Source organism: Dermacentor variabilis, chromosome 1, assembly GCF_050947875.1.
Source record: "Dermacentor variabilis isolate Ectoservices chromosome 1, ASM5094787v1, whole genome shotgun sequence".
NCBI lineage: Eukaryota > Metazoa > Arthropoda > Arachnida > Ixodida > Ixodidae > Dermacentor > Dermacentor variabilis.
In genome coordinates this window covers 256800100-256826110 of record NC_134568.1, presented here as the reverse complement: position 1 = coordinate 256826110, position 26011 = coordinate 256800100, and the positions used below count along the sequence as shown (strand labels likewise).

Sequence of the window (26011 nt, the reverse complement as noted above, 5' to 3'; positions counted from 1 at the left end):
CAAGATCGGCCTCCTCTTCCTCTGATGAAGTACGGATTGCCTACTCGCGACCTGACACCAACTCCATGATCAAGGCACTCATGCAGGACCTTACAAAGGCTTACAGAGCCCACTCTGATAACATTCACAGACGTCTACATATGATTGACCCAGACGGTAAATTCTGTTTGCCCCCGAAGCTTACACGGAGCAAAACATCATTGCTACACAGGATTCGGCTCGGCGTTGCTTTCACCTGTCGCTACGCACACCTCATCGGCCAATCGAACAGCCCTGATTGTGTACACTACCAGATGCCCGAAACACTGCAACACGTACTGTGCGACTGCCCAGCATATATGCTGGAGCGAAGGACGTTAGACAGTTTCTTAGCCAGCGTTGGCAGGCAACTACTGTCGGAGGAAGCTATCCTCGGCCCATGGCCTGACACTGCAATTTCAATGCGTGCAACAAAAGTATTGTTGAAGTTCCTGCAGGACACCAAGCTCGACGAGCGGCTCTAGCGAGGCAACTGTCTCATGTACATAAGCACTCACCACTTCTCTTATCATCATCATCCATTCCAATACTTTCACTCCCCTTCCCTCTTCCCCAGTGCAGAGTAGCAGACTAGAGCGCACTAGCTCAGGTCGACCTCTCTGTCTTTCCTATCAATAAATTCTATTCATTCATAAGTAAAATAGCGCAAGTGAAAAGTAAAAATTTTCAGGAAATGTGCAACCTTCTAACCTGCTTCATTGGTTAAAAAGCAACATTAGTATATATGTATCTGCAAAGAAGCAACCCCACATGCTTATCTATGCTAGTACTTGACTAACATTCATTATGTAACTAGAATACATAGTAGACTGATAAACTGCAAACAGCCTGGTATTTTTTGTGCAGATTATAGGCATAAAAATTGCTTAAAAAAAAAAAAAACATGTTCATGAACTTTGTGTTTCGGTGATGAGCTGCCACCATACATTAAAAAGAGAAAAAAAAAACAAAGAAAGAAATAACCAGAGTTATAGCGTCTATTCCAGGTAAGTATGCAAGATCTTTTTTCTCTTTGCTTCTTTATTAAGTTCTACGAAGTTAGGTGTGTATCACACATGATACACCATGCGGTTAGGCAATAAATATGTAGAAGGTTATCATCCCTTAAGGTAGAATACCTAGTTTTGTGTTCACTTCATTCCATGATTATTTTGTCTAGTCAAAATGAAGTTGCTTAACTATATCCCAATGGCCAAGTGACGTGAAATTATAATGAGCACTAGTGAATTTTTTTGTTTTTTACAAAACAAGCGCCCCATTTCGTGCACTTGCAATACACCATAACAATATATTATATGTAGGCCAAATTTGAACTAGAAAGCAGTGAAAAGAGCTTATGGTGTGCTTTTAGCACTTTGAGAAAACAAATTTTTTCATGCTTCAGTGTCTGCCATTTGACAGTTGAGCACCAGCCTCTACTAGAACTTTGTCTGAAGGTTAAATGAATGTGCTCCTAAATCAGTGATCAGTGATTGAACATAGGAGTTATGGACTCCAAGGGTTTCGCAATATTGTTCAAGGGGCTTCATGCAGGGTGTTCTTGAGATGCAGTGCATTCAACTGAAAAGTAAAAATTTTCCGGAAATGCGCAACATTTTGAACTGCTTCAATTGTTAAAAAGCAACATTAGTATTATGTATCTGCAAAGAAGCAACCCCACATGCTTATCTATGCTAATGCTTGACTAACATTCATTGTGCAACTAGAAACTCTGAAATTCAAGGCATCTAATGTAGTGCTTGTAACTTACCCAGGAAGCTCATCTGAGTGTTATCTATGAAGAATTCCACAGCATAAACTTCCAATGGCCTTACATCCTAGAAACAGGTAAGAGAAGACAAAGGAAGGAGTTTTCGTCTGTGGACAGAAATGCGAGAAATTCACTAATGCCTTTGCCAACTGATTTTTGAGATGCCCTACTTTTTTCAGACAAGCTAGATTATTCAGACTTCCTTGAGGCACTGCCACATCCTCTATAGACCCAGTGTATTACAACCAAAATTTTGGACGCCATACAGTGTCTCACTCAATATTTCGAACATGACCCATGCAAGCATCGTGGCTGAGAAAAGTCTAACATTATCACGCCAATTTTTTTTTTTTTCGGCATGCTGTAAAGAGTTCAAACAAATTTACATCGACTCTGCATGAAGCTGTAGCTTTTGTCATTAGATTCCAATGGAGGGACGTTGGTTAGGCCTACCAGCTATAATAAAAATTGTTGCTGGTCAACAGGTGGCAAGCAGCAATGGAAAGCTCGCTGTTTGCATGTTCCATATCAGTATACTTCTGCAGCAATTGACCATTACATAACTTGCACAGGCTAAACTGGTGGCTGCAGAAGCGATGATTGGGGTGCGTGGGCGATCCGCAAGCAACTACGGTTGAAACCTGCAACAACAAAATTCTGAAACTACGAAATATATTCGTATCCCCGGCAAATGTCCATAGGATTCAATCTATTTAATACCTCTTGACAACGAAATGTCGCTGAACTACAATCCCCCATTAACGAAAGTGCTGGAATGTAACCTAGCATATTACTTACTCAGACAAGGCTAGCAGGCTTAAAAATGTGCTCAAATGCACTCGCTTTGCACTACAATTGCATAAAATACCACCAGACTACCCTTGCATGGGCACCACTATTTTTGTTTACAAAAACAACCAAACGCCGAAAGCGATCCCATGCACTGGAAACATGTCATGGCAGCCATCTTGTCTGTTGATCACCTTTTTGAAGTGGCACGCAAATTGCTACCAACATACGACAGTTTTTGCACACCCAGTGCAGTGTATAATATGCGGCTTGGTGAGAAAAGCGCAACAAAAATGAAGAACTCCACGTCCCACCAACGTGTACTTGTTTATGGTGCTTGAGATGGCGGCCGCTGCATAGACTACCACGCATCGGGCCACGACTAAGCGCTTATATGGTAATATGCATCCCTTGCTTCAAAAACACTGGTTTCGGTGACACCCGACAAGCACTGCATGCGTATTCAGCACTGCATGTAGATTTATGCAAAGGGGCCATAACCTCAATCGATCGCCTTTGGGGATACAAGATACAGCCACTTTTGTGCTCGACACTAGACGCGTCGGCGCCTACAGGTAACAGTGTGCACTGGAGAAACTATGATGCGTGCATGGAGTGCTATTGCTCGGCATCCAGTGCAGAGTTGCGCAAAATATAGGAAAATTGATTGCATCTCTAAATGTGATCGACCGAGAATACTGCTCCAAAGTAGTGCCACCACTGCTGATCGACGCATGGGGTGCACTTTATGCTGTTGGCAATGCATTTGTATATCCTCGAGCAAGGCTTGCCAAAGTAGGCTAATTTTGACAGTCAACTTTTGTTCTGCGACACATTCCCTATGTGTGCAGTCATTTCGCCACAACGAAATTCTTGCGAAAGAGAATTTTTTCACGTTCACCGATGATTTCGTTACTGCGCGGTTTAACTGTACCATGATCACCTACCAAGTTTGTTCATGTGCTAACTGGACAGAATGGCGAAAGCTTGCATTTAGGTGGAAAGTACCAGACTACGTAGATTTGCGCATGCTTTCAACAGTCAAGGACATGCAATGATGCACACACGAGCAACCAACAGCAAAATTATTAAGTTATGTAAACAAATGTTCCATACACCACTGGTACTGTAAAAAGCTACGAAAGTGATTCCACAACTGAAGTTCATTTTCCAACTGCCCAATTACCTGACTATTTTTGAGGCCTCCTGAGAGTCCAAGAAATTGGTCAGTGACTGTATTTGGACCTCCTTGCAACACCACATAACCAATATTCAACGGTTAACTAAATCTTGCACGACATAAGGCAACTCAGTCAATCTTTCAGACATTATTTGTGTGGAAAAATTTGCCAACGTTCAGGCTGTCACCCATACCCTTGCTTTCATTTTTGTGTGGTGCAAGTGCCGTTTACTGACTGCAGAGTGATGTTAAATCACTCAGCACTGAGCCATCACTTATGTTCGCTTACTCCCAATGAAACAGCACCGTTTAATTCTAGAGACCCAGTAAGAGGGGCTGTGCCAAAAATTCTCTAATGGCCGGAGTGGTCACGAGAAGTTATGGGTAGACTGCTGCTGTTTATAACTGTATTCATAATTGATTTTGGACATGACATCATGCCCATGGGCTGGAATGACGACCATACAAGCAGTACTTGGGTCTGTGGGCACCAACCAACTTTGTCTCACTGGACTTCACAGCGCAAGTTTGCATTTAGGCAGAAATTTCTCAATTGAAATCACGCAATGTAACCTAAAGTTGCAGAGTGAAGGTCGTAAGCATCAGGCTGCACTACGGGCAAACATGACATACCTTCTGGCCTCAACTATCACGAAATTTCAAGTACATAATACTGTATTTACTCGATTCTAACGCGCCCGCGATCTTAACGCGCACCCATTTTCCGTGACCAAAAGACAGGAAAAAAAGACGCCCTCGATTGTAATACGCACCCATTTGCCGTGACTTAAAGAAAAAGAAAATTCCTTTACAGTACTGCGCAACCCATTCTTTCATAAAGAAATAAAACTTTCTCTCGTTTGGAAAAACAAAGATTTACTCAAAATGCACTCAAATTTCGCCCAAAAGGTGAAGCATCGATTTCGATAGCAAATTAGTAGACAGCTATACGAAAAGTAAGGTTAGTAGTTATATCAGCCGTATGAACTTTTAAACATTAGCTTACTAACTAAATTAACAAGCATGGTGGCACGCGCACACAAGCAAACATGAACACGTTTCACTCAGTGACCGTGGAAACTTTTTATCAAAACGCTGGAGTGATAAAGTGCGGCAGCAGGAGCGAGAGAATTGACCTTTGTGCGGCCTCTCACTTCAACACGAACTAAGCGCCGAGAACACAGCATGGTATACCTAGATGTGTAGACTTGCCACCATCGCAAATCACTCTAAAGATGGGGACCGTGCAGCTGCTTGAGTAGGACACCTCTCTTGTTTGCACCAGTCCCGCACGCTTTCGGGAACTCCAAACGCCCATGATGCGGCCCGATTTCCGTCTGCCTTCGCACATGTGATCACTTTGCTTTTAATTGCGGCATCATGATCAACTCGGCGTGTCTTCGTACTCGGCACTTCTATGCTGATAGAGCAAATGCAGAAAACGAGAAGATGGATGGTGGACTAACCTAAGCCACGGCCTACAGCAGCTAGGCTCGCTCCGCGTACAAGGCGGCCATTTTGAAATGCTGATGGCGATATGGTGGCGCGATTTAGAGCCGTACTTCATTCTAACATGCATGCAATTTTTGGACCCGTTCGATTGGAAAAAAGGTACGCTTTAGATTCGTGTAAATACGGTACTCAAGCAACAATAATGAGCAAGCGTCTGTAAACAAGTTTTCTGTGCTGGCATTGTAAAATAACATGGAATCAGTTTTCCCCAAACTTCCCTATTACTGTATTTATTAAAATCTAGGCGGATAGTTTTTTTCAAATAATCATATACCAAACTCTAGGGTCAGCTTAGATTTGAGGATTTTAAAAACGCGCCAGTTTGTAATTAAAAAATGATAATTATGATGCATAGCTAGCACCATCTAGAAAAATCAGTACCGCAGCCGCTATTAGCCGTGCCAGTAGTCAATTGAAGTAAACAAGTGACATCGCTATTTTGACCTGGGGGTGTATTCTGTAAGAGTCCACTTAGTGGACATGTCCATTTCATCTGCTGCTGAAGTGCTGATTCGCTGGACTGGGGTACGCGTCAGGAGGAGGCAGGCACTCCAGCCAATCAGCACTTCAGCAGCAGACGAAATGGACATGTCCCCTAGGTGGACTCTTACAGAATAACACCTCTGGTCGTATTGGCGTGCGGCATGGCCCATAGGGTGGTGTTATCGTAATGGCACCAAACAGGCAATACCAATATAGTGCCGCTTTCAAATGAAAAGTTGTGCTAGCCGCAGAGGCATCGTCAAACATTCAAGCCGGGTGGGACTTCAGCGTCGATGAGAAAAACGTCCGTCGATGGAGGGGCAACGGGGGATGCTTCTTGCGTGTGCCACAACCAGGAGATGACAGCGATAAGGAAAATAAGCATACGATAACAGAGAGGAGCTCTTCACAGAAATCACAATGTGTTTCAACGTGTGCGAGCTGTGCCGCACTGTCTGCGCATGCATGGGTGCACGGACGCGAGTTCGTGCGCATCCGGAAGTGTGCGTGTGGTCTGGGATATAGCGACAAGGCTAGCAGCAATGATAACGTAGAGTGGGCTCGGCATGTTCATATTAGATAAATGTTGTTTTCATTTTGTGAACACTGTCCTCACTTTTTTGTTCGACCTTCATTCGAGGTAAGTTTCTTTAATTTCTTCTGGCTTCGGAAATTTGGGGGTCGGCTTAGAATCGAGGCCGGCCTAGATTCGAGTACATACGGTACTATTCAGGCATTCCGACGGTCATTTACACCTTACATGAAAGGTGCAAGAATAGAGGGCTCCACATTAATTCTGACTACCAACCAAAATCTCAGTACATAAGTACATGTTATCCTTCTCCTATAATCAGTATATGCTCTGCCACAGTGAGGTAACCAGCAGTCCTAGCAAGAATGAGTATGGCAAACAACACTCATCCACAATGTGCAGCCACATGACATCAGAAGTACACTCCCTACAAAGATGCAAAAGCAAAGGCACAGAAGAGGTTATGCAAGCCATTCATCAAACGCAGTGCGGAGTATTTGAACTCTGTAGTGCATGAGTTCTTATTCATGTTGCCATTAATAAAAAGCAAGAGAATGGACAGCTTACTCTGCTGACAAGGGAGAGTGTTCTTGATGCTTCTTGGTACCTCAGCAGTGAAACAGACTTGAATACATCCCCTACCAGTATCAAGTTCTTCACTGTCACCACAGAATGGATGTAGATTTGTGTGTCAATGAATGCCACACCAACCAGTTCATTGTCTTTAAGCTGCCAGATGTATATCTGCAACAAGTGAATTGCCCAGAAGAAGTAAAATAATTATAACAAGGTTCAGCCCAGAGAAAGACACATTTACTGTGTGACCAAATATGCCCAAGAAAAAAAAGCTAAGCAAAAAGCCACAAAACACAAGCTTAATGTTAAGAATTCTGCAAGCTACCCAAGTCATTTCAATAGATTACTGAGCGAGGACAATGCCAAGAACCAAGGTGTTCGACTCTACCTACTTGTGATCACCGACAGGCCAAAATGAGCAATTAACTACTCAGTTCATTATACAAGCACACGTCAGTTTACAGAATCATGATAGCACTCACTGTTTTTCATGCATCAAACTCTGGCTGCACAGTACAACATACAGCTACATATTTATAAATTGTGGGTTTTAACATCCTGAAACTGTACAGATGTTTTAAGCTTACCATATCAGTTCGATGTATTGATCACACATGGCAGCATTTTAGCAAGTTGATAGAACAATTCAGAAGTAAACTATAGTTGGGCGCTGCTGCTACTATCTTAAGCACAAATGACTGCAATGTGTGCATCCAACAAGCTAAAAGGAAAGTTGTGGCTATGTGCCACTGCAGTTCTACTCACAATGGATTGCAGTGTAGGTCTTAGGAAAAAACACAGCAATAGTATTGCAAGCAATGTAGTGACAGCTCTGCCCATTGGCAAAGTACAGCCAGTGTGTGTATAGGGCTCAACATTTATATTTATTTAATAAATTGCAATTCTGTTGCTTTATGATGACACTTGCAGGCTTATAAATTAAATGAGAAAAAATAACATTTTTGGTTGTAATTGCCAACAAAAAAGCAAACACAGGAGAAGTTTAATTGAAGTTCCCTATCAAATGTGCAATAATTACGGAGCAGAGAAAAGAGAAAGGCTGTCACACCGATCTAATTGCACATCCTAAAATCAAAGTCTGTGATGCAACTACAGGCCTGCCAATCTTAAAATTTGGAAAACACTATACTGAAAGCAAAGAATAATAAATTTAGCGAAAATGCTAAAAATTCCTTGATTATTCAATGTGCTGACTGTTTATTAAAGGTTTGCAGACTTTGTTTCACAGAGGTGTTGTAAACAGGACTTCTGCTCTATAGTCGCAGCAATAACTATTCTCTCTAAAAAAGCTAATTAATATGAAGTGTATTAATGAAACATACACGTAATGGCTGTCAGCGATACGGTTACCAGTATACATTGGTTCTATCAGTTGATGTCGCTACTGCACGGATTGGTGCGTACGGTATATTCAATGGGTAAAAAAATGGGCCATAAAAAATCGCTCAGCGACTGTTTTTACCTTTTTCAAATTGGTGTTGCCCTAAACTACCGTATTTACTTGCATAATGATCGCACTCATGTAATGATCGCACCCCTGAATTTTGTCATCAAAATTCGATTTTTTTTTCTTTCCTGTGTAATGATCGCACCCCGAACTTGCCGCAGCGATATGTCATGTGCTAAGTCTAGCTAATGATGATCACGCTTACCATCTGTCGAATGTTGTCGAATGCTACGCAAACGACTCTTCAAGACATACCAAGCGGTCTGCACGTACCAAACATTCTTAAGCAGATGCCCCATTTTATCCCTTTCATCACTTTCCACACTTCCATGAAAAAAAAAAAGCTACAACCAAACTTGCCTTGGCCTTATTGTTTGTAGGCTTTATAATGGTTGTGGTCAACAACAACAATAAAGAAGGCGCCTTTCAATTCTTCTCATCTGCACTCGTGGGCACGCAACAAATCGCGAGCGGCAACGATAGTAGTCATGTTTACACTGATACATTAGAAGTGTACCCTATTCATACGCCGACGCTTGTAACACAGCTAAGATATTCATCCACCCTAAGTGGAAACATGCCGTATTAGGATAGTAGTGAAAACAAATGCCGCAGGTTCCACAGCATACCCGCCATGTGTTTATATGTCACTGGCAGCTAAGCACATCCATCTCTGTTTCTGTCCCCTCAAAGTGGACATGGCTATGTTATTGGCGTAAACTTGTCGATATTAACAATATTATTCATTACGGATAGGGAAGAAACTGTTTCAATGCGTGTAATGTACTCACAAAAAGGAAAAAAAAAAAGATCATGTTCAGCACGTTCGGCTTGCTCCGCTGGCTGCCATTTTTGTTTTGGTGTCCCACACTATTACAGCGGCAGCCATCTGTTTGTTGACCTGCTGTCATCCCAGGGGCAAATGCGGGCTGAAAAAAATATTTTTCTTTTCGCGGGAAATTTAACCCGTGTGATAATCGCACCCCTGAATTTGCGGCAATTTTTTTTTACAAAAAAAGTGCGATCATCACACGAGTAGACACGGTACACGAGAATGAAAAATGTGAAAATATTTGTGTCAATACGACAATCAAAAACGAGCGCTAAAGATTGGGCATTTTAGGATAAAATCTTAAAGGTTAGCAGGTATGCAACTGTAGTGAATCTGACAGTGGCTTTCAAGGGATTCGTTCACCTTCTGACCAATGGCACTCAGCAGGAAGCCCACAACTTGTGACAAAGCTGTCACAGGACCTTTCTGCTCCTTGCTATACACAATCTTTATCTTGTTTTTTGTCAGTGGTTGCCCTGGCTCTGGAACAACATCAATGATGTCCAGAATGATAATCTGGAAAATAAAGAAGTCAGCAATATTTAACTCTTTAAAATGAAGTTTAAAATATTGGGCCACACAACGTCAAAAGCCCTGGCTATAACACCTTATTGAAGAAACAAGATCAAACACCATCATAAATCTTTGCCAGCCTAACTGCAGACACTTGACATTAGTAGTACACACGTATAGTAGAATTCTGTTTAAGACTGCTCATCAGATTTTTGTCTTTTTTTAAAATCTGTGGCTGAATCATTTCTTAGGGCAAGACAAGCTCATTTTTTTTCAATATTCTGCATCAGGTATTTGTGATAAACCATGAAAATATGACAACTGCAAGTATAATCAACACTAAAATTGAATGCTATGCTAAAATTTTAATTAAAAAAATTAAAAAAAAACACACACACACACACAAAGGGCTTTGTCTTGCCCTGAGGTACCCATCGAGGAATCATCTGAATGGATTTCACAGTATTCGCACATTCTGAAAAATCTCCAGGCCTTGTCAAAGGGACCCATGTGAAATATTTTTATATACTTCTGTAACTTAAGAACTAGACCACATAGCTCCATGAAATTTAATAGTTTTTCAAATGTTTGTGGCTATGAACCTACATTACAAACTTCATTCAGATATCTAAAGAAACAAAACAGTTGGTGTTCAAGGGTATCCTCCATCCTCAAGCCTAATTTTCACGTATCCCTCTGAGACCCCTTGTGATTTCACACTGCCTGCCTTCCAACACTTACAAATTTTTCTTTTTCTTAGGCCCCTCAAAGATAGTAATTTTGCGATGGTAACAAAATAGTAAAACGAATAATACAAACAGCTATAAACATGCTATTTCCCCTAACACTGCACAATGAACACTTTATAACTAACTGCGAAGATGCTTTCAGATTCAATGGGAAATAGCAACAGGGTGAAGTAAGTTGATCAAAGGCTGGTTCAACAAGGAATTGAGAAAAGTAGGGTGAAAACATGGTGCAGACCCTGCCCCGGCTGGTGACATCCTCTCCATAGCAGTAGTTGGTGCCAAGGGCCAAGTAACCTTTCATGCCTGTGGTTGTCCCCTCTGAGGAAAGCATGACATTTTTTAGGCATGTCAAGTGCTCCCACTCATCCAGATCTACGCGGGTGTTAGGGATTGTCTCCCAGCTGACTGGTGACAGTAGCTGTAGCGAAAACTTGTCCATTGTTGGAAATATGTACCGGGCATCTGCAAAAAGCAGTAAATTTGAAGATAAAGCATGGAATCACAGTTCCATGATAAAAATTACTGCAAAACAAGATTTTAATACTCTGCAATGCTAAATTTTGCAACATGCTCATGCCACTAAGAGGTATATGCTGCAAGGAAAGCTGGTGTTACGAAATGATCAGGGGATATAGGTATATATTTTGCAAACTACTGTCTATTCACAAAGTTGACATTCTTTTTCTAAGCAACACAATATACTAAATACTGAAGAAAACTGAACAAATGAATAAATAAAGCAAGAATAAGGCAGACTGAAGAAAAAAACATGACTGTTAATGTAGAAGAACTGCCCCCCCCCCCCCCCCCCAAAGGCTCTTCTGTTTCAAAATTAAGTCCTCATAAGAATCCAATCATTAACCATATTTATTTTTCATTTAATATGTGAAGATTTCAGATTGGTTTTGCAAAAGCAACAAAATTCGATAAAACCTTGATGGATACAGAAACTGTTATGCTAAAGTTGGTCAAGGCTAGATTATGTAACAATAACAATCAAAGACTGGTGATAAGTGCACATCACTAGTCATCACCGAAGGAAATATTTAAATTATTTTAGAAAAATATTTTTTGATTAGTTAAAGATGCTGCGCTCACAACAGTAATTAATTATTTTATTTACTAAATGTTATGTAATACTGACGTAACGTTAAGAGACGGAAAGAGAGCAGTTTGGATCAGAGAGTAAACAGGTATAGCCGATATTCTAATTGACATTAAGAGAAAATAATGGAGCTGGGCACATCATGTAATGCGCAGGTTAGATAACCAGTGGACCATTAGGGTTACAGAATGGGTGCCAAGACAAGGGATGCGCAGTCGAGGACGGAAGAAGACTAGGTGGGGCGATGAAATTAGGAAATTCGTGGGCGCTAGTTAGAATCGGTTGGCGCAGGACAGGGGTAATTAGAGATAGCAGGGAGAAGCCTTCATTCTGCAGTGGACATAAAATAGGCTGATAATGATGATGATGTAGTACTGAAAAAGCAGCCACATTTCTCAGATGAAACATCGCAATTCAAAACTGCCTTCCTGTTACACTTTCCTTGCTACAATTTGGTGTACAGTAAAGACAACAAATGCATTCCAGTGTCCAAATGAAATGTGTGCTTAGCCTTAAGTTATACTGAAATGACATGCACCAATAACACTTCAAATGGCAAGGGAAGAAATATGAAACATACCTCGTTCCAGTAGCTCATACTCTTTTTCGTCTCCTGTGAATCGGACCAAGTGATTACAAGGGTCCGGCTGGCTTGTGACAACACAGTAGGTCTTGCTGTCCACATGGTAGTTGACAAAATGTGGCGTGCACCGTAGAGGCACCTTCCTCACTGGCCATGGGGCATCATAAGTCAGGTGTGTTGGAAGTGTACTGATTCGCAGCTCTCCCTGAATGTAATAACAGAGAAAAGAAAATGCTTCAAACTTTACAAAATAAAGAAGTGTAGCAGATGTGATATCCTGTTTCAGTATACAGTTTCGCTTTCGAATGGTTACGACTGCTGGCGCCACTACGTGCCTAATGGTGTAAGTGTACCTTGCTGTATTTCCTTTCCCCTCACCGGAATAAACGCATCCCCGACTCAAGCAGTGCATTGATGCAAACTACGCAAAGACGGTAACATTAAATCTGAGTAATAGCTTGCACACGCTAAACGCTATGGGACATATAGCCTTCTGCACATGCGCATTTTGATCCTGCTATTCCACTAAGCCTGTCTAAGACTGCTAAACTAAGACTGTGCAATGCCAAGCTGAAAAGTAGTTTTCCACTATTCCACTAGCCCTCCAGACAGCTGTCCAACTTAGGTGCCTCAAAATGTAGGCAGTGACATCAAATGCTGCAGTAAAACAGGCAATACTGCTGAATCTATCACATGTGTAGGCAATGACTTCCACAGTTGTTGTAAACATAGAAAAAGAGTTGGTGCAAGCCAGTCTATAATAGTACAGTGGCCTGTTCCACACGCTTGTTAGTAGCTGAAGGAAGTCAGACGGTACCTAGTGCTTAGCACAATAATATTGTTTATCTTACTAGCACTTTATTTCTTTACGAGGGTTTGTAAATGTGAATGCTCTCATACCTCACCAAACAAAAGGTTCTTAAAGTACCTGTGTGTGCCCAACAAACATGGCCTTTTCAACATGCTTGAGCTGGAAATCTAAACATACTGCATATCTTTTTGGAAGCATTCTATATAAAGGCACAACAAAACTGAAAAAAAAAAAAAACTGCACACTTTTTGCCTGTAAACACCTTTCCCCTCTATGTCCACCATACCTTAAAGACCTCAACACACACACACGCACATGTTTATGCACAACCTACCAGACCTTGTTAATGTGTGAATGAGATATACTGGTGATAGCAAAGCATGTTTGAGACATCACAATCCCTTGATGTGAGACGGATGCTGCAGAATGTTGTCCCTGGAACCCCCACCACCCTCTTTCCTTATGAACCACAAGTGCTTCTGCACACACAACACTTTGTTGCTCAAGGCTACATGCACTCATGCCGGCTATTTTTAAACCTCTGCCACTGTGCTTGCAATGCATTAGAGCAAGCTATACAGTCCCACACACAAGCAACTTACTATAGAGTCGATCGTGGATATATAAAACTTGGATATATCGAATTATTCTACATCTACATCGAACAGTTGTAAAAATCCTCTTGAAAAATCCCATGCAAAAAATATAGCAATGTAATACGCGTACATTGAACTCCCATTCATCAGCACATTCGATATATCGAACGCTGCCCCATGCTGCATTCCTGCAAGTGCGCTTCTCTTAACGGTGACGTGATCAATTTTTGGCGTCACTGAAAATATTTAATTTAGAAAAAATTTGAAACAGCATTGTTTAAGCAGATGTCAAATGAGATTGAATCTGAAGGGTAGTAAATGCCATGGTGGAAAAATTACCAGGGGTGCTTTCAGTTTTGCAAACTGTGCAAACTGTGGCTGTTCATTATCGGCAAGAGTGGATCGCCACTCTGCAACAAGAACGAGAAAGGCCTCCTGGTCCGATACCCGTTCCACAAGAAAGTGTGGCTGTCACTTGGCCTTTCGACAAATGGCGCCGGGCATCGAATGCCAAACTGGAGATGCTGCGCCACCTCTGTTTGTCTTCTGAAGACAAGGGTTTTCAGTGCACGGCATTTTAGGATTCTGTGAGCGACCAAAATGAATTCGACCCAAACCTCCACTTGGACAGATCTTTACATTACAGTTTGAATTTAATAGAACTATTGCATGCCACATCCGCACTTGATCGGAAAGACCATTGCGGCAACGGCTGGAAGGCTGATGACTGTGCGATTGGCAGGTCTGCGCTGATAACGTTTTATTAATGTTTGCATGGTTACACGTGAATGGGAATGGACTCGGATGTTCTGCAAGCTGAAGGCCCCTTTTGAAACTAACAGCGTGTCTGTGTAGTGTTGGCAGTCATTGATGCAGGGGCTGGGGAGGAAGGGTTGAGAACGGAGGGACATACCAGCTGCGAGATGTCGAAGTGCTGAGCGGCACGTAAGAGACACATGAGCATTTTAGGGTGGTTGAGAAGCGAGGACGACTGGTCCCTAGAAAAAGTTGGTTCCAAAACCTGACAACAGTCGGCCTGGCTCATTGCTCATGTAAGAAGATTGGCCGTTTAAATGGTGTATTGTAATGGAAAGACAGCTGCAGACATTCATGTGCGATTTGCAGTATAAATGAGCTGATGGCGGCACAACGCAAATTCATATAGGGTAGTTTGCTTCCGTGGTGGGCCTGGGGGGGGGGGGGGGGGGGGGGGGGCAGAAACCTCGCAACTAGCACTTCAATGCGCATGATGGTGCACCCGCGGTTGGTCGATGCAGGCTTTTAAGTTTAGCATTATGAAAAACCCTTCTGCAATGCGAGCAACCTGTAAAATCGTGACATAAAAATGAGTCAACTTTGTGCATTTGACACGGCCTTGAAGAGGCAAATGGGTAATTTTCTTACTGTTCACAATCTCGGGGAAAATGCCCGAGACATGCGGAAATCTCAGATAAGCTTCAGATAGGCATATTTTATATTTCGAATTACAGTTGAACCTCGCAATAATGAAATCGGCGGGGAACACAAAAACATTCGCGTTCGCGAGAATTTTGTTGTTGCGAAGAGACAGCACAGATAGGTAATGCATCGCAGAACAATACTTTACCGTCAAAATTCCGTTAGCTTACTTTGGAAAGCTTTGCTAGAGGATATAGAACCGCATTGCCAACAATACAAAGTGCGCCGCATGCATTGATCAGCAGTGGCAGCACTGCCGTGGAGCAGTCAATTATTTTCAGAGATACAATCACTTTTGCGAGATTTTGCGTAACTCCGCACCGGACGCAGAGCAACAGCGCATGCAGCAGCATTTCTCCAGCACACACTGTCGCTAATAGGCGCCAACGCGTCTGGTGCCGAATGCAAAGGTGATCGTATCTCGTGTACTCGAAGGCAAACAATCGCGATCACGGCCCCTAAGAGCAAATCTACGTCCAGCGCCTAATCCGGACACGATGCCTGTCGGGTGGCACAAAAACCAGCATTCTTGACGCAAGGGATGCGTATTCCCGGACGATCGCTCAATCACGATCCGATGCATGGCACTCCATGCTCCATCGAGGCGCACATTACGCACCACACTTCCATGATCGCCGATCACTGTTCGAAATGCGCATTCAGTTTCACCTCACGCGACTGACCTAGGCCGCGCCAAGTCGTCAGCCGCGGGAAAGGCAAACTGAATGCGCCTAGTAGGTGTGCAAAACCATTGTCACATGTCAGTAGCAACATGCGTGCTGCTTCGAACGGGCGATCAATAGACAATATGGCGGCCATGACGGGTTTCCAGTGCACTTGATCGCTTCTGCCACTTGGTTGTTTTTGTAAACAAAAATGGCGCCGCCCATGCAAGTGTAATGTGTTGGCAATTTATACAATGTTAGTGCAAAACAATGCATTTGAGCATGTTTTGGAGCCTGCTAGCCCTACGCGAGTAGGTAATATGCGGGGCTACGCTCCGGCAAATTTCGTTGATGCGGGATTGTAGTAAAACGACATTTCGTTACCGAGAGGTAAGAAATGCATGGAATATAGTGGACGTTCACTGGGGATACGAAAATACTTCGTTGTTGCAGGATTTCATTATCACGGGTTTCGACTGTATTACTATTAATTTAAAAAATAATTATTAATTATAATTAATTATTTTGCAGCCTCCTTCGAGTTTGATATATCGAGATTGACTGTACTAAAAAAATATACATAATTTTACTAATGCATTAATGTATCCCAGGAACTATTGGACCATTTTGGAAGTGAAGGAATCATTTTAGGACCAAAGAGGCTTTAAATGAGAGGATAATACGGTTTTATATAACACTCCATTCATCTATTGATTAATTGAACTCATAAACGGCGAAAAAATTCATGATTTGTTAAAAGTTGTCACAGTCAGAATCACCTTCATCATATGCCTATTTATATCCACTGCAGGACGAAGGCATGCACCTTCAGCTACCTTCAATTACCTCTGCCCTATGCTTGCTGACACCATTAATTTACCAATTTCATAACATAACTTAGTTCTCTACTGTCCCCGACTACATTTCTCTTCTCTTGATACTCATTCTGGAACACTTATAGATCATTGACTAACTGCTAGATGCATTACTTTGGTTTCATATACATTACATGTCCTGTCCAAATCCCATTTCTTCCCCCTCACGTCAACTGGAATATTAGCTACCCCAGTTTGCTCGCTAATCCACACCACTGTATCCCCGTCTCTTAATGTTACACCTATAATTTTTCAAGTGGTTATAATTAAGACACCTATCAAGTGTTTATAAGTATAAAACACCTTAACTCTTCACAGACATTTCAAAACTGAAATGCATGTAACCAGCATTGTAGCTATAACCTGCACTGTAGGTGGCTGCAGAAACGCATGCCCAACAGCCAAGTGCTGATGACTGCAACCCATAAACTGCTGAGGCTTCAGCACCGTTTCCAGTGTGCAAGATTGCTACACAAAGTATTGCGACATGTAAAGCCCAGTCGACATTGGCAATATTGTATGGCCACTTGGGCAGAAAAGTGGCTCCGACTCATCATGGCAGACCATTGCTCAAATGATCCTTGCCAGAATTTATGTTTAGGTTCCTGAGCTTCCACAAAATTTCCTTACATAGCAAGTGCAATCTGCTTCTAATGATATTCACAAAATACTTAATTTAAATTGCTGCAACAAGTTGTCACTCGACCTGTAATGACCTACCCCCTGGTGTACATACTCAGTCTCTGTTTGCTACTTTGCAGAGTTGGAAGGGTCCACCTACCCTGATTTGTAGACTTCCCCCAAAATTTAACGTGTACTGACAAGCTGGGTGCCAAAGAATGAAAAGCGATATCCTTCACTAATGGCACTGTTGGCGTCATGCTAATAGAAATGCTGGCAACTGTCAACTGCTTTCATAAATTTCCTGTTGACATCAGCAAGTGTCTGCCCAAGGGCATGAAGTTACACCATAGACACCATGCTCCAAAATTTGTTATATAAAAAAACATGCAATTCTGACATCATGCTTGCCAAACATTACCATAGGCACAGATGATGTGATATAAACATGAGCAGTTTTATGTACAGTCTCAGACCAACTTTCATGCAATGAAGTTTAAAGTTGCATTACTCCCCAGGGTAGTTGTCAATGTCTATCTTTTTCTGTTATACTGTCCTTTAAAAATGATCTTTATTTTGGGGTTTTCAAAGCAAATTCTGCATACTCCCTTTGGCACCTTATTGTTTCAATAGACAATATGCCAAAATCCGTAAGCAGGCTTTCCTACACAGCAAACTTGTCCCGACCAATATGGCCACGTTGCTGGTGGTAATGCTGTTAAAGGGCCCCTCACCAGGGCTGGCCATATTGAACAGACAAGTGCAGTGCATACAATGCGCAGTAATGATAGTGTCTGCTAAATATTACATCCCTACACACCGCAGAAAGAGCTTAAATTTCAAGCCAAATACCGTTTGACCTCCTCGCAGGCGCCGCACTCCCAACCAAACAGTCGACATAAATCGTGCATGTGCACCGACGTATGTGGCCGTTCTGTGACGTCACTCATAGTGACACATGACTTCGAGAATTATTTTCTATAGATGAATCAAATTTCAGAGAAATAATAAAACGTACAAACCAATCGCTTGTGTGTTTTTGTTTTACTTTGTATCGTAGCAAGAGAGATGTACTTCCGTTTCGTCTGCTTGTTCCCATGTTCTGCAGTTGCACGTGCAGAGAACGAACCTATGTCATTTTCTTGCTCTTTCATCCTTTCATGCCTGCCTCAGTGCTTGTGGTTGAGGCACTGACTTATACCACTAATCAGGTGTTCTTGTGTAGAGCGCGCAAAATCCTCTGCTGCACAAAACAGGACAAATGCAACAACTCGAGTGCAAAATTGTCACCAGAAGTGCGCCACTCCTGAAATCATGATTTCACCGCACTTCAGTTATTTCTATCTCAGCTACTAATGAACCAACTGTAAAAATTATTGCGGTAGAACGCTCCCGGTAGAACAACTTACAGCGTATAAGCATAATTTGTTATCTGGCCTGGTGAGGGGCCCTTTAAAGCTGAGACATGCGTTCAGAAAGCTTGGACGGTGTGCAGAACAGATGCCAACAGAAATATGTCGTCATCCTGCATGTTGACATTTCAATTATGATTCTAGCCCAAGGTCAGCTATCTTGGTTTATGTCAAAGAGGTGTGTGGTAAAGCGCACTAGCAGATTTTGCATATATTCTATTGAAAATAGTATACGGTAAACACAATAAAGAGTAAATCTACTAGAAGGCTAGAACTCCCTTTTATTAATGACATTAACTTAGGTATTGACTCTAACATGCGGCTCTTCACAGATGACTGTATTGTGTATAGAAAAATCGACAATGAACATCATGTTCTCAAACTGCAGGCCGACCTAGAACGTATTTGCGGATGGTGCTCTAAGTGGAAAATGATTTTGAATACGGCTAAGTGCGTCCATGTGCGGTTTAATAAGAAGAAAAAAAGTAATCAATGCCAGCTACTGTCTAATGAATAATATATTAAGTAATAAATCCATGACTAAATATTCGGGCGTGATGCTGTCTGGCGACTGCTCTTGACGGGCACACGTGGACTATGTAGTTGGCAAAGCGGCAGTTGCTTTGAATTACATTCAAGGAAATTTAAAATGTGCAAATTCTAATCTTAGAAGCACGGCGTACCTAACTTGTATACGACCTATTCTGGAATATGCTTGTACCCTTTGGGATCCGTCACAGATATGTCTTATAAATAAACTAGAAAAAATACAAAACAGAGCAGCCAGGTTCGTCTCGGGTAGGTACGGGAGGAAGTACAGTTGCACAACAATGAAAACAGAGCTCAACTGGGAATCCCTGTCGTCTCGCCAAAAGAAACTGCGGCTAAAGCTTCTGTATGAAATCTATCACAACAAAACTGGAATTGATAGGAAAATGTACATAAAACCACCAAACTATATATCGGCATGCACTGACCACCAGTGCAAAATTAGAGAATACTGGGCTAGGACGGGCCTGTATGCCAATTCTTTTTTTTGTAAAAACTATCGCTCAGTGGAATCGACTGTCATGTGGACAGGTGTGCAGTGTGAATCAAGATGTGTTCTTTTCATGCTTGTAACCCCCCTGCTGTAACGCTTTCGGGCTGAGTGGGGTATGTCTGAATAAAGAATAAAGAATAGCTTACCTGCTTGTTAAAGTGGAGAAAACCCTTAGGGCAGTTGACATTGTGAAATGGGGCAAAGCAGTGGATGGGACCATCCACAAACATTGGATGACAGCGCAACTCTCCACGTGAGCTCATGAACAACCAGTATGGCCGATAGCCACAAAGAAATACCTAAAGAAAAGCAACAACCCTGTAGAACAGCTCAGGAATATTAAGTGCAAAGAAAAACTTTACACTAAGACAGAAAAAGAACGGAAACTAACCCCAGAGTAACCAGAGATGTCAGAAAATGGATGGAGCCACTGTCGACTTTGAAAAGCCTTTTCCTCCTCTTCATTTTCAGGCTTCTGTGTCTTGTACTTTCGTTCTCTCAAGAATATGTCATGTGACATCTGAAAGTAATAGCCATTGACTTCAGTTGAACAGCCTGCACAGGAAGCAGCCCTACACACAGAATACACTTATGAAATAAGTTTTTAATACATGGCACAAACCGACCTTTTTGAACCGAAGTTTTAGATGACCTTCCCTCTGTGTTTCATAAAAAGGAAAAGCTTCATAGATGAGCAGGTCTTCATCTACCCTGGCCTGGAATGTAATTAACAAGATGTAAATAAAAAAAGATTTCGTCACTTATAAAAACACGCTTACAAGAAGAAGAGGTCTAGAGTGTCTGATTCCTAGTCCCACGACCAAGATTTCATGAACTACTGGCATTGACTCATGAGACATATCCGAAAGCTTTTCAGATGACCTGCACATAAAGAGATCAACAAAAAAAAGTCGATAGATTAGATAAAATATGGAAAAGGATTGCAACAACAAAAACACCAACCAGCAATAGAAAAAATGCTGAAGTTATCATGCTATAGCTTGACATGCTGGAAAGCTGCATTAGCTGTATGAATTCGATTATTAGTATTATTACACGAAGTTTAAAGCCTTTAAACCAGTTCCATTGTTTAGAGTAATTATTTAAGAAGGCTAATGCTAAATTTAAAATATACTACCAATATCCCTCTTGGACTGGATCGTGCTTCATCACCATGACATCCTGGTAAGGTCATCCTCATAAATCAGCTAAAGGCTGTGCAAAACCATTTTTTTTTCTTATCTCATGAGACTCACTGCAGAGCCAGTGTTTGCACAAGGAATGAGCTCTTAAGCTTCCCTTGTGCACCACCATCCATCACAATATAGCTTGCCTTTGTTTTTACATAAGTAATATATACATATACACTATCACAATAACCACTTTCGTCACCATTTGATCAACATGCCATCATATACCTTAATGAAAACTGATAAAAGACAAAAATTCAGTGTTCACTGAAAGCCGTTCATATACTTGTGTTCCTCTATTCCAAAGACATTTATAGCCACTGGACAACTTCCTCAATTGTGTTATATCTTGTAAGTGCATTTCTATTTGCCTTGTAAGCCCAGTGTATTGTACATCTAAATGTACATTTAATTCACATTTCAGATGTATTGATTTCGCTTACCACAGATCATTCCTTCTTGTTCATTTATTGTAATGTTCTTACTGTTCTTTGCCCCTCGACTATTTATTGTGAAAACTCAAAGGCTAAAAATAAATAAATAAAAAATAAATATGTAAATAGTGAGGCTAAAAAATAAGTTACTCTGTTCCCTGTTCAACTTTAGATATATATACAGTCAAACCCACTTATAACAATACTCAAGTGCCATGAAAATTCCATTGCTATAACCGGTAATCGTTATAACGGGGTTGCATGAAAAAAATTTTAATAGGGGGAAAGCAGAGCTGTTGTGAGAAAACTATAATGGCGGGCAGGCCAGTGGCCGTCTCCACCACCACCTTCCTCCATCCAGCTGCGGATTGTGTTCACTACTTTAACTGCTTCCTGCGTGCTCCGATCGTGTGCAACAAGCGGTGGCTGTTGGCATTGAAGAATGGCACTGCTATAACAACTGCAAAGAGGGGTCATGGGTGGCAAGAGATATGCGAGCACTGCCGAGGCATCGCATTGGTGGCCCCAAAAGTTTAAAAATTGCAAGGCTGCCGCGGCAGCCTGTCAGCTTTAGAAATCCAGGAGAAACACTGAAGCGAGATCGCCACAAGCATCTCGCCATGTGCTTCTCACTGGCTTGTACGAGAAAACCCTCTCGCCGTCAGCCTTGCATGCTTTATGCTAAGCTTGCCGACATCCTTCTCCAAGGCATCCAGGTGCTCCATGTAGTGCAGTGGAAGGTTCCTCGCAAAAACGAAGCCCTGGAGGGACTGAATCCTCTGCTGGGTCACCTGTGAGGACAACGTTGAGGCAGCCAGCCTGCCCTACCGCGTCATCACTGGGCTTCTTCGATTTTCGGAGTTCTGGCAGCCCGCTGGGAGCCAGACGGCAGCCAGCTAGTTCCGGTTCTGACAGGAAGTCACGTGGGCTGGGATCCCAAGACAACCCGAACCTGCCCGAAGTTTGCAAAATCGAACGCCGGTACAGCTGGCCAAATGTAAACATGCTACCAGCATGGCAGCGCCCGTCGAGGCCGACGCGCACTCGGCGTAGTCGGCCAGTTTATGCGTTGCCAGCTTCAAAATATATAGTTGCATTCAGGAATACGATAACTTTCGCGTGACTCGGCGCAGGACGCGTACTCGGCCAACCTCGCCTTGCGCAGCGCAACAGATGGCCTCCGACGGGGCGGATGACGAAGACGCGAAATCGTGATTGTATACTCGAAAGCGATAGCTGGAGGATCCCTGCTCGCAGCGACCACGTCGACCACCGGCGACATTGATGAGTTGGCGTTGTGTCATCACAAAACATGAAAAAGCAGGTTATCGGGTACGTCTCATACGCATAAAATTTCGCGCCGACCTGCTTGGGCTTCGATTTCAGAAAGTTTGTTGTGGCTGATGGTGCTTCTCATTTAAGGAGCTAGGGATGCGGCTGGCGCGTGAAAATGCACGTCGCCTGCGACCAGCGAAACGTTTCACAAGAAAAACAACATTGGTCGCAATCATGAGAGCAATAAGCCAATGTACGTGTGTCTAAATGTACAGAGTGCAATCAGTGTATTCTTAGATCAACGGCCTGCAGTTCGAACACATATCGGTTTCGAGCTGCCACCTAAGCATACGACGGAGAGACGGAGCGAACACGGGCCAACTGCAGAGAAAGGAGAGATATACATACGCGAAATATGTGAAAAGGAACACCACCAGAGAAAGACGAACCCAAAATGTACCGCAATGTGTGAATGAGCATCTACAACTTGCGTGGAACACGATGCAGATAACATGCACGCATGAGAGCGCGGCGCGCTGTTCACCGCCGCAAAGAAGCAATCAGGGGACACACACACACACACACAAAAGCTTCAAACGGTTCACCACGGCTCGTATCACACCGCTTCGCGATGCGGAACGGAGCGTTAGAACCTAAAAAGATAAAGCTAGAAGTAAGGAAATCCGAAGATGACCGTAGACAGTTGGCTGAGCGAGGTAAATTTAAGTCCTCAAGAACCCGCGTTGCAATCCGTGAAGTCCCCGTAAAGATGGCGGCGAGAGCCCATCGCCTCTTTTAGTCGTCTGCTAGCCAGAGAACTTCCAGAGAGCAGCCAGACCAAAATCGTCCTGGCAGGTTCTGGCAGCCCGCGGGTAGCCAGAACCGTCCAGCGCGAGCAAAACGAACGCCTGGCGGAAGTGCGTAGCGCGGTGGGCGGAGCAACCCGAGAAAAACGAAGACGCTCTGGCTGGCTCTGGCAGCCCGCGGGTAGCCAGAAGTGGAACATCGAAGAAGCCCACTGCCGTCGTCACCGTCGCTATCCAATGCAAGCACGTTTGCGACGATCGCCTTATCGGTTAGAGGCACTTAGTTACCAAATCTATAGCCGTATGCTTTCTTTTCACCGGCAACATCGTGCATTGCCAATGATCAGTGGGCGCATCAGCCATCTTCCACTTGGGCAGCGAGTCAAACCAACTGTTGGTCAAATGAGGCTGAGAAACCGCGTGGCCAGGAATGATTTCGATGCAGCCAACAAAGACAAACGCGAGTGATTAAGCTGTTTGCAGAACTGCGCTGAATGAGGAGCCAGCGAGCAATCTGCGGGCAGCGCAGTTGGCGCTGTCTATTCGTGTTTGGAGGGGTGTAAGGGCGACGGGAAAGAGGCGCGCGGAGATGGCTAGAAAATGAGCCCGCCGTCGCTGTTGAAGCAGCGGTCCATTGTGCAGCGGCTCAAATTTCTTATTTTCTCTTTATTTTTTCAAGGCTTTCGCATTTCACTGCCTTTCAGCATGGACACCCAGCAGACAGACTTCATCGTTATAACTGATAATGCGGCATTGGGGCATTGTAGTAAGCAGGTTAATTCACCATGGAAAACATACAAAAGTTGATGGTGCAGCAGCTTCGCATTGTTTTAACCGATATATTGTTAAAACCGCTATCGTTATAAGTGGGTTCAACTGTATTATATTTTCCTTTTATCTGGTTGTGCATCTACTACTTTTTGGACACAGGCTGGTTGTATTAGTCAGGTCAAAGCAGTGATCACTAAAAAAACCTTCAACAGGAAAAAAAAAAAAAAGACTTGATTAGGTATGCTATTACTACTTTTTAAAATATCCACCATAATAAAAAATATGCACAACTACAAAGTGCAAACAAGTTTAATGCTGGATTTTCAGTAGCCTCAACTTGTCAATAAAATAATTTAACAGAAGCAAATATAACTAAAAAGAGCTGCCTTTGGCAATAGCAGAACGCTTGTCTAGCTTAAAAATGATGTGCAACCAGACATGCAGCATGCAGTAGGTCAGGTGAGTGATTAGCAGAGCTTAATACAGAAGTTGCCAGTAACAGCTGCTATAGGAGCTATGTGATGGAATACAAAAGACTATACTTTGTGCCAGATGGGGCAGTCATCTGTACGGAATCCACAAGCACCTTCTGTCCCATCGGAAAATTTTTCACAAGGAAGCACAGCTTGTATTCAGGAAGAGAGTATATCTAAAAAAACAAGAAAACAAAATGTATTCAACACAATTTGATGAAAATAAAGCAATCAGACAGTACAATTTGTTGGGTTGCTAATCTGAAAGCAATATATGAGAAAGGTACACAGACTTCCGTTAATTCGATTTTTCAGTTAACTCTTTCCCTAATATGGGGGAAACAGGTGTTTTTTGTAGGTTATGCCATATCTTTCTTCTGAATTAACTACTGCGCTGAATATTTTATGTAATGCATTAACAAAAAGCAGAATGAATGCGCTTTTCATGCATAAAAGTTTCATTAATGAGATATATGTAATAAAAAAGACAAATTGCCAGAATCATGATTATGGGGCAGCAATGAACAAAGTTTGTAAAGACATGCTTGTATCTACTAAGTAAAATATGTAGAAAAAATTATGAGATATACAAAATGTATTGCTGTCCAATATCTCCGGCACTCTCTCCGAAAAAATTAAAAATTTTTCATTGAACAGGTATTCCACTACAAAATTTTAACTGCAAGCGCTGCAGTTGGGCGCGCTAAGCTGCGGCCACCGATGTTCCAGGCTGGTTTGTGTCGTCGCCTTTAGAGTCTAATTCCAATGAAAAGGCAGCATTCTCAGACGAGCTGCTGCTCGATTCATTGATAAAATGAGCCATAGATGTAGCGGAATCATGAGATCTGCAATCTCTCAAAGCGCACGTGCCGCTCCCGGAGGTAGCCATTCTTTTGCTTCCTATACTTTGACAATCATGAAGCTTTGGAGCGTGTCCAAAAATGACTGCCTCTTAGGAAAAAATTGAACTGCTTAGAAAACAAAAATATAGTTCTCCTTTACACCAATGAGTGAAGTTTGTCTATGAGCAGAGTGGAAGGTCTCGAAAGTGGCCTCTCAAACATTCAATAGTGGGCAGCCATTTTTGATTTCTACTCTGACAATTGCAAAACTTCAAGGAGTGTTCAAACATCACCGCCTGGCAGGAAAAAAGCAAATTGCTTAAAAAATAAAAATAAAGTTCTTCTCCTTCACGTCCGATAGCACGGTGTGTCTGTGAGTGGCACGGAAGGTCTCAAAAGCAGCCTCTTAAACGATCGTTAGCGGGCTAACAATGCACAATGGACGCAGTATGAAAAGAGTTCATTTGATCCCGACCCAAAGTCCTGGCCACCGCCTAAGCATTTCTATGGGCTCAAAGTTTCATTATTGCAATCCTAATATTGGCCTTGGCCAGGTAATTCAAATTTGACCAGTCAGCATGCACACGCCTGACCCACATGGTGACCCATATGGTTACCCCAATAGTGAC

General features: G+C 42.5%; 1 protein-coding gene across 1 annotated transcript in view; it reads right to left on the bottom strand.

Moving 5' to 3' along the window:
- Positions 1–26011, bottom strand: part of Cpsf160 (cleavage and polyadenylation specificity factor subunit 1) — a 105284-nt gene that overhangs the window by 13587 nt on the left and 65686 nt on the right. The window contains exons 22-31 of the mRNA XM_075673504.1: positions 24610–24716; positions 20371–20473; positions 20218–20307; positions 19983–20111; positions 19738–19890; positions 12109–12316; positions 10659–10885; positions 9525–9677; positions 6853–7029; positions 1790–1856 (exon numbers count right to left, since the gene is read on the bottom strand). Coding sequence (XP_075529619.1) covers positions 1790–1856; positions 6853–7029; positions 9525–9677; positions 10659–10885; positions 12109–12316; positions 19738–19890; positions 19983–20111; positions 20218–20307; positions 20371–20473; positions 24610–24716 — 1414 coding nt within the window. The remainder of the gene's footprint in view (positions 1–1789; positions 1857–6852; positions 7030–9524; positions 9678–10658; positions 10886–12108; positions 12317–19737; positions 19891–19982; positions 20112–20217; positions 20308–20370; positions 20474–24609; positions 24717–26011) is intronic.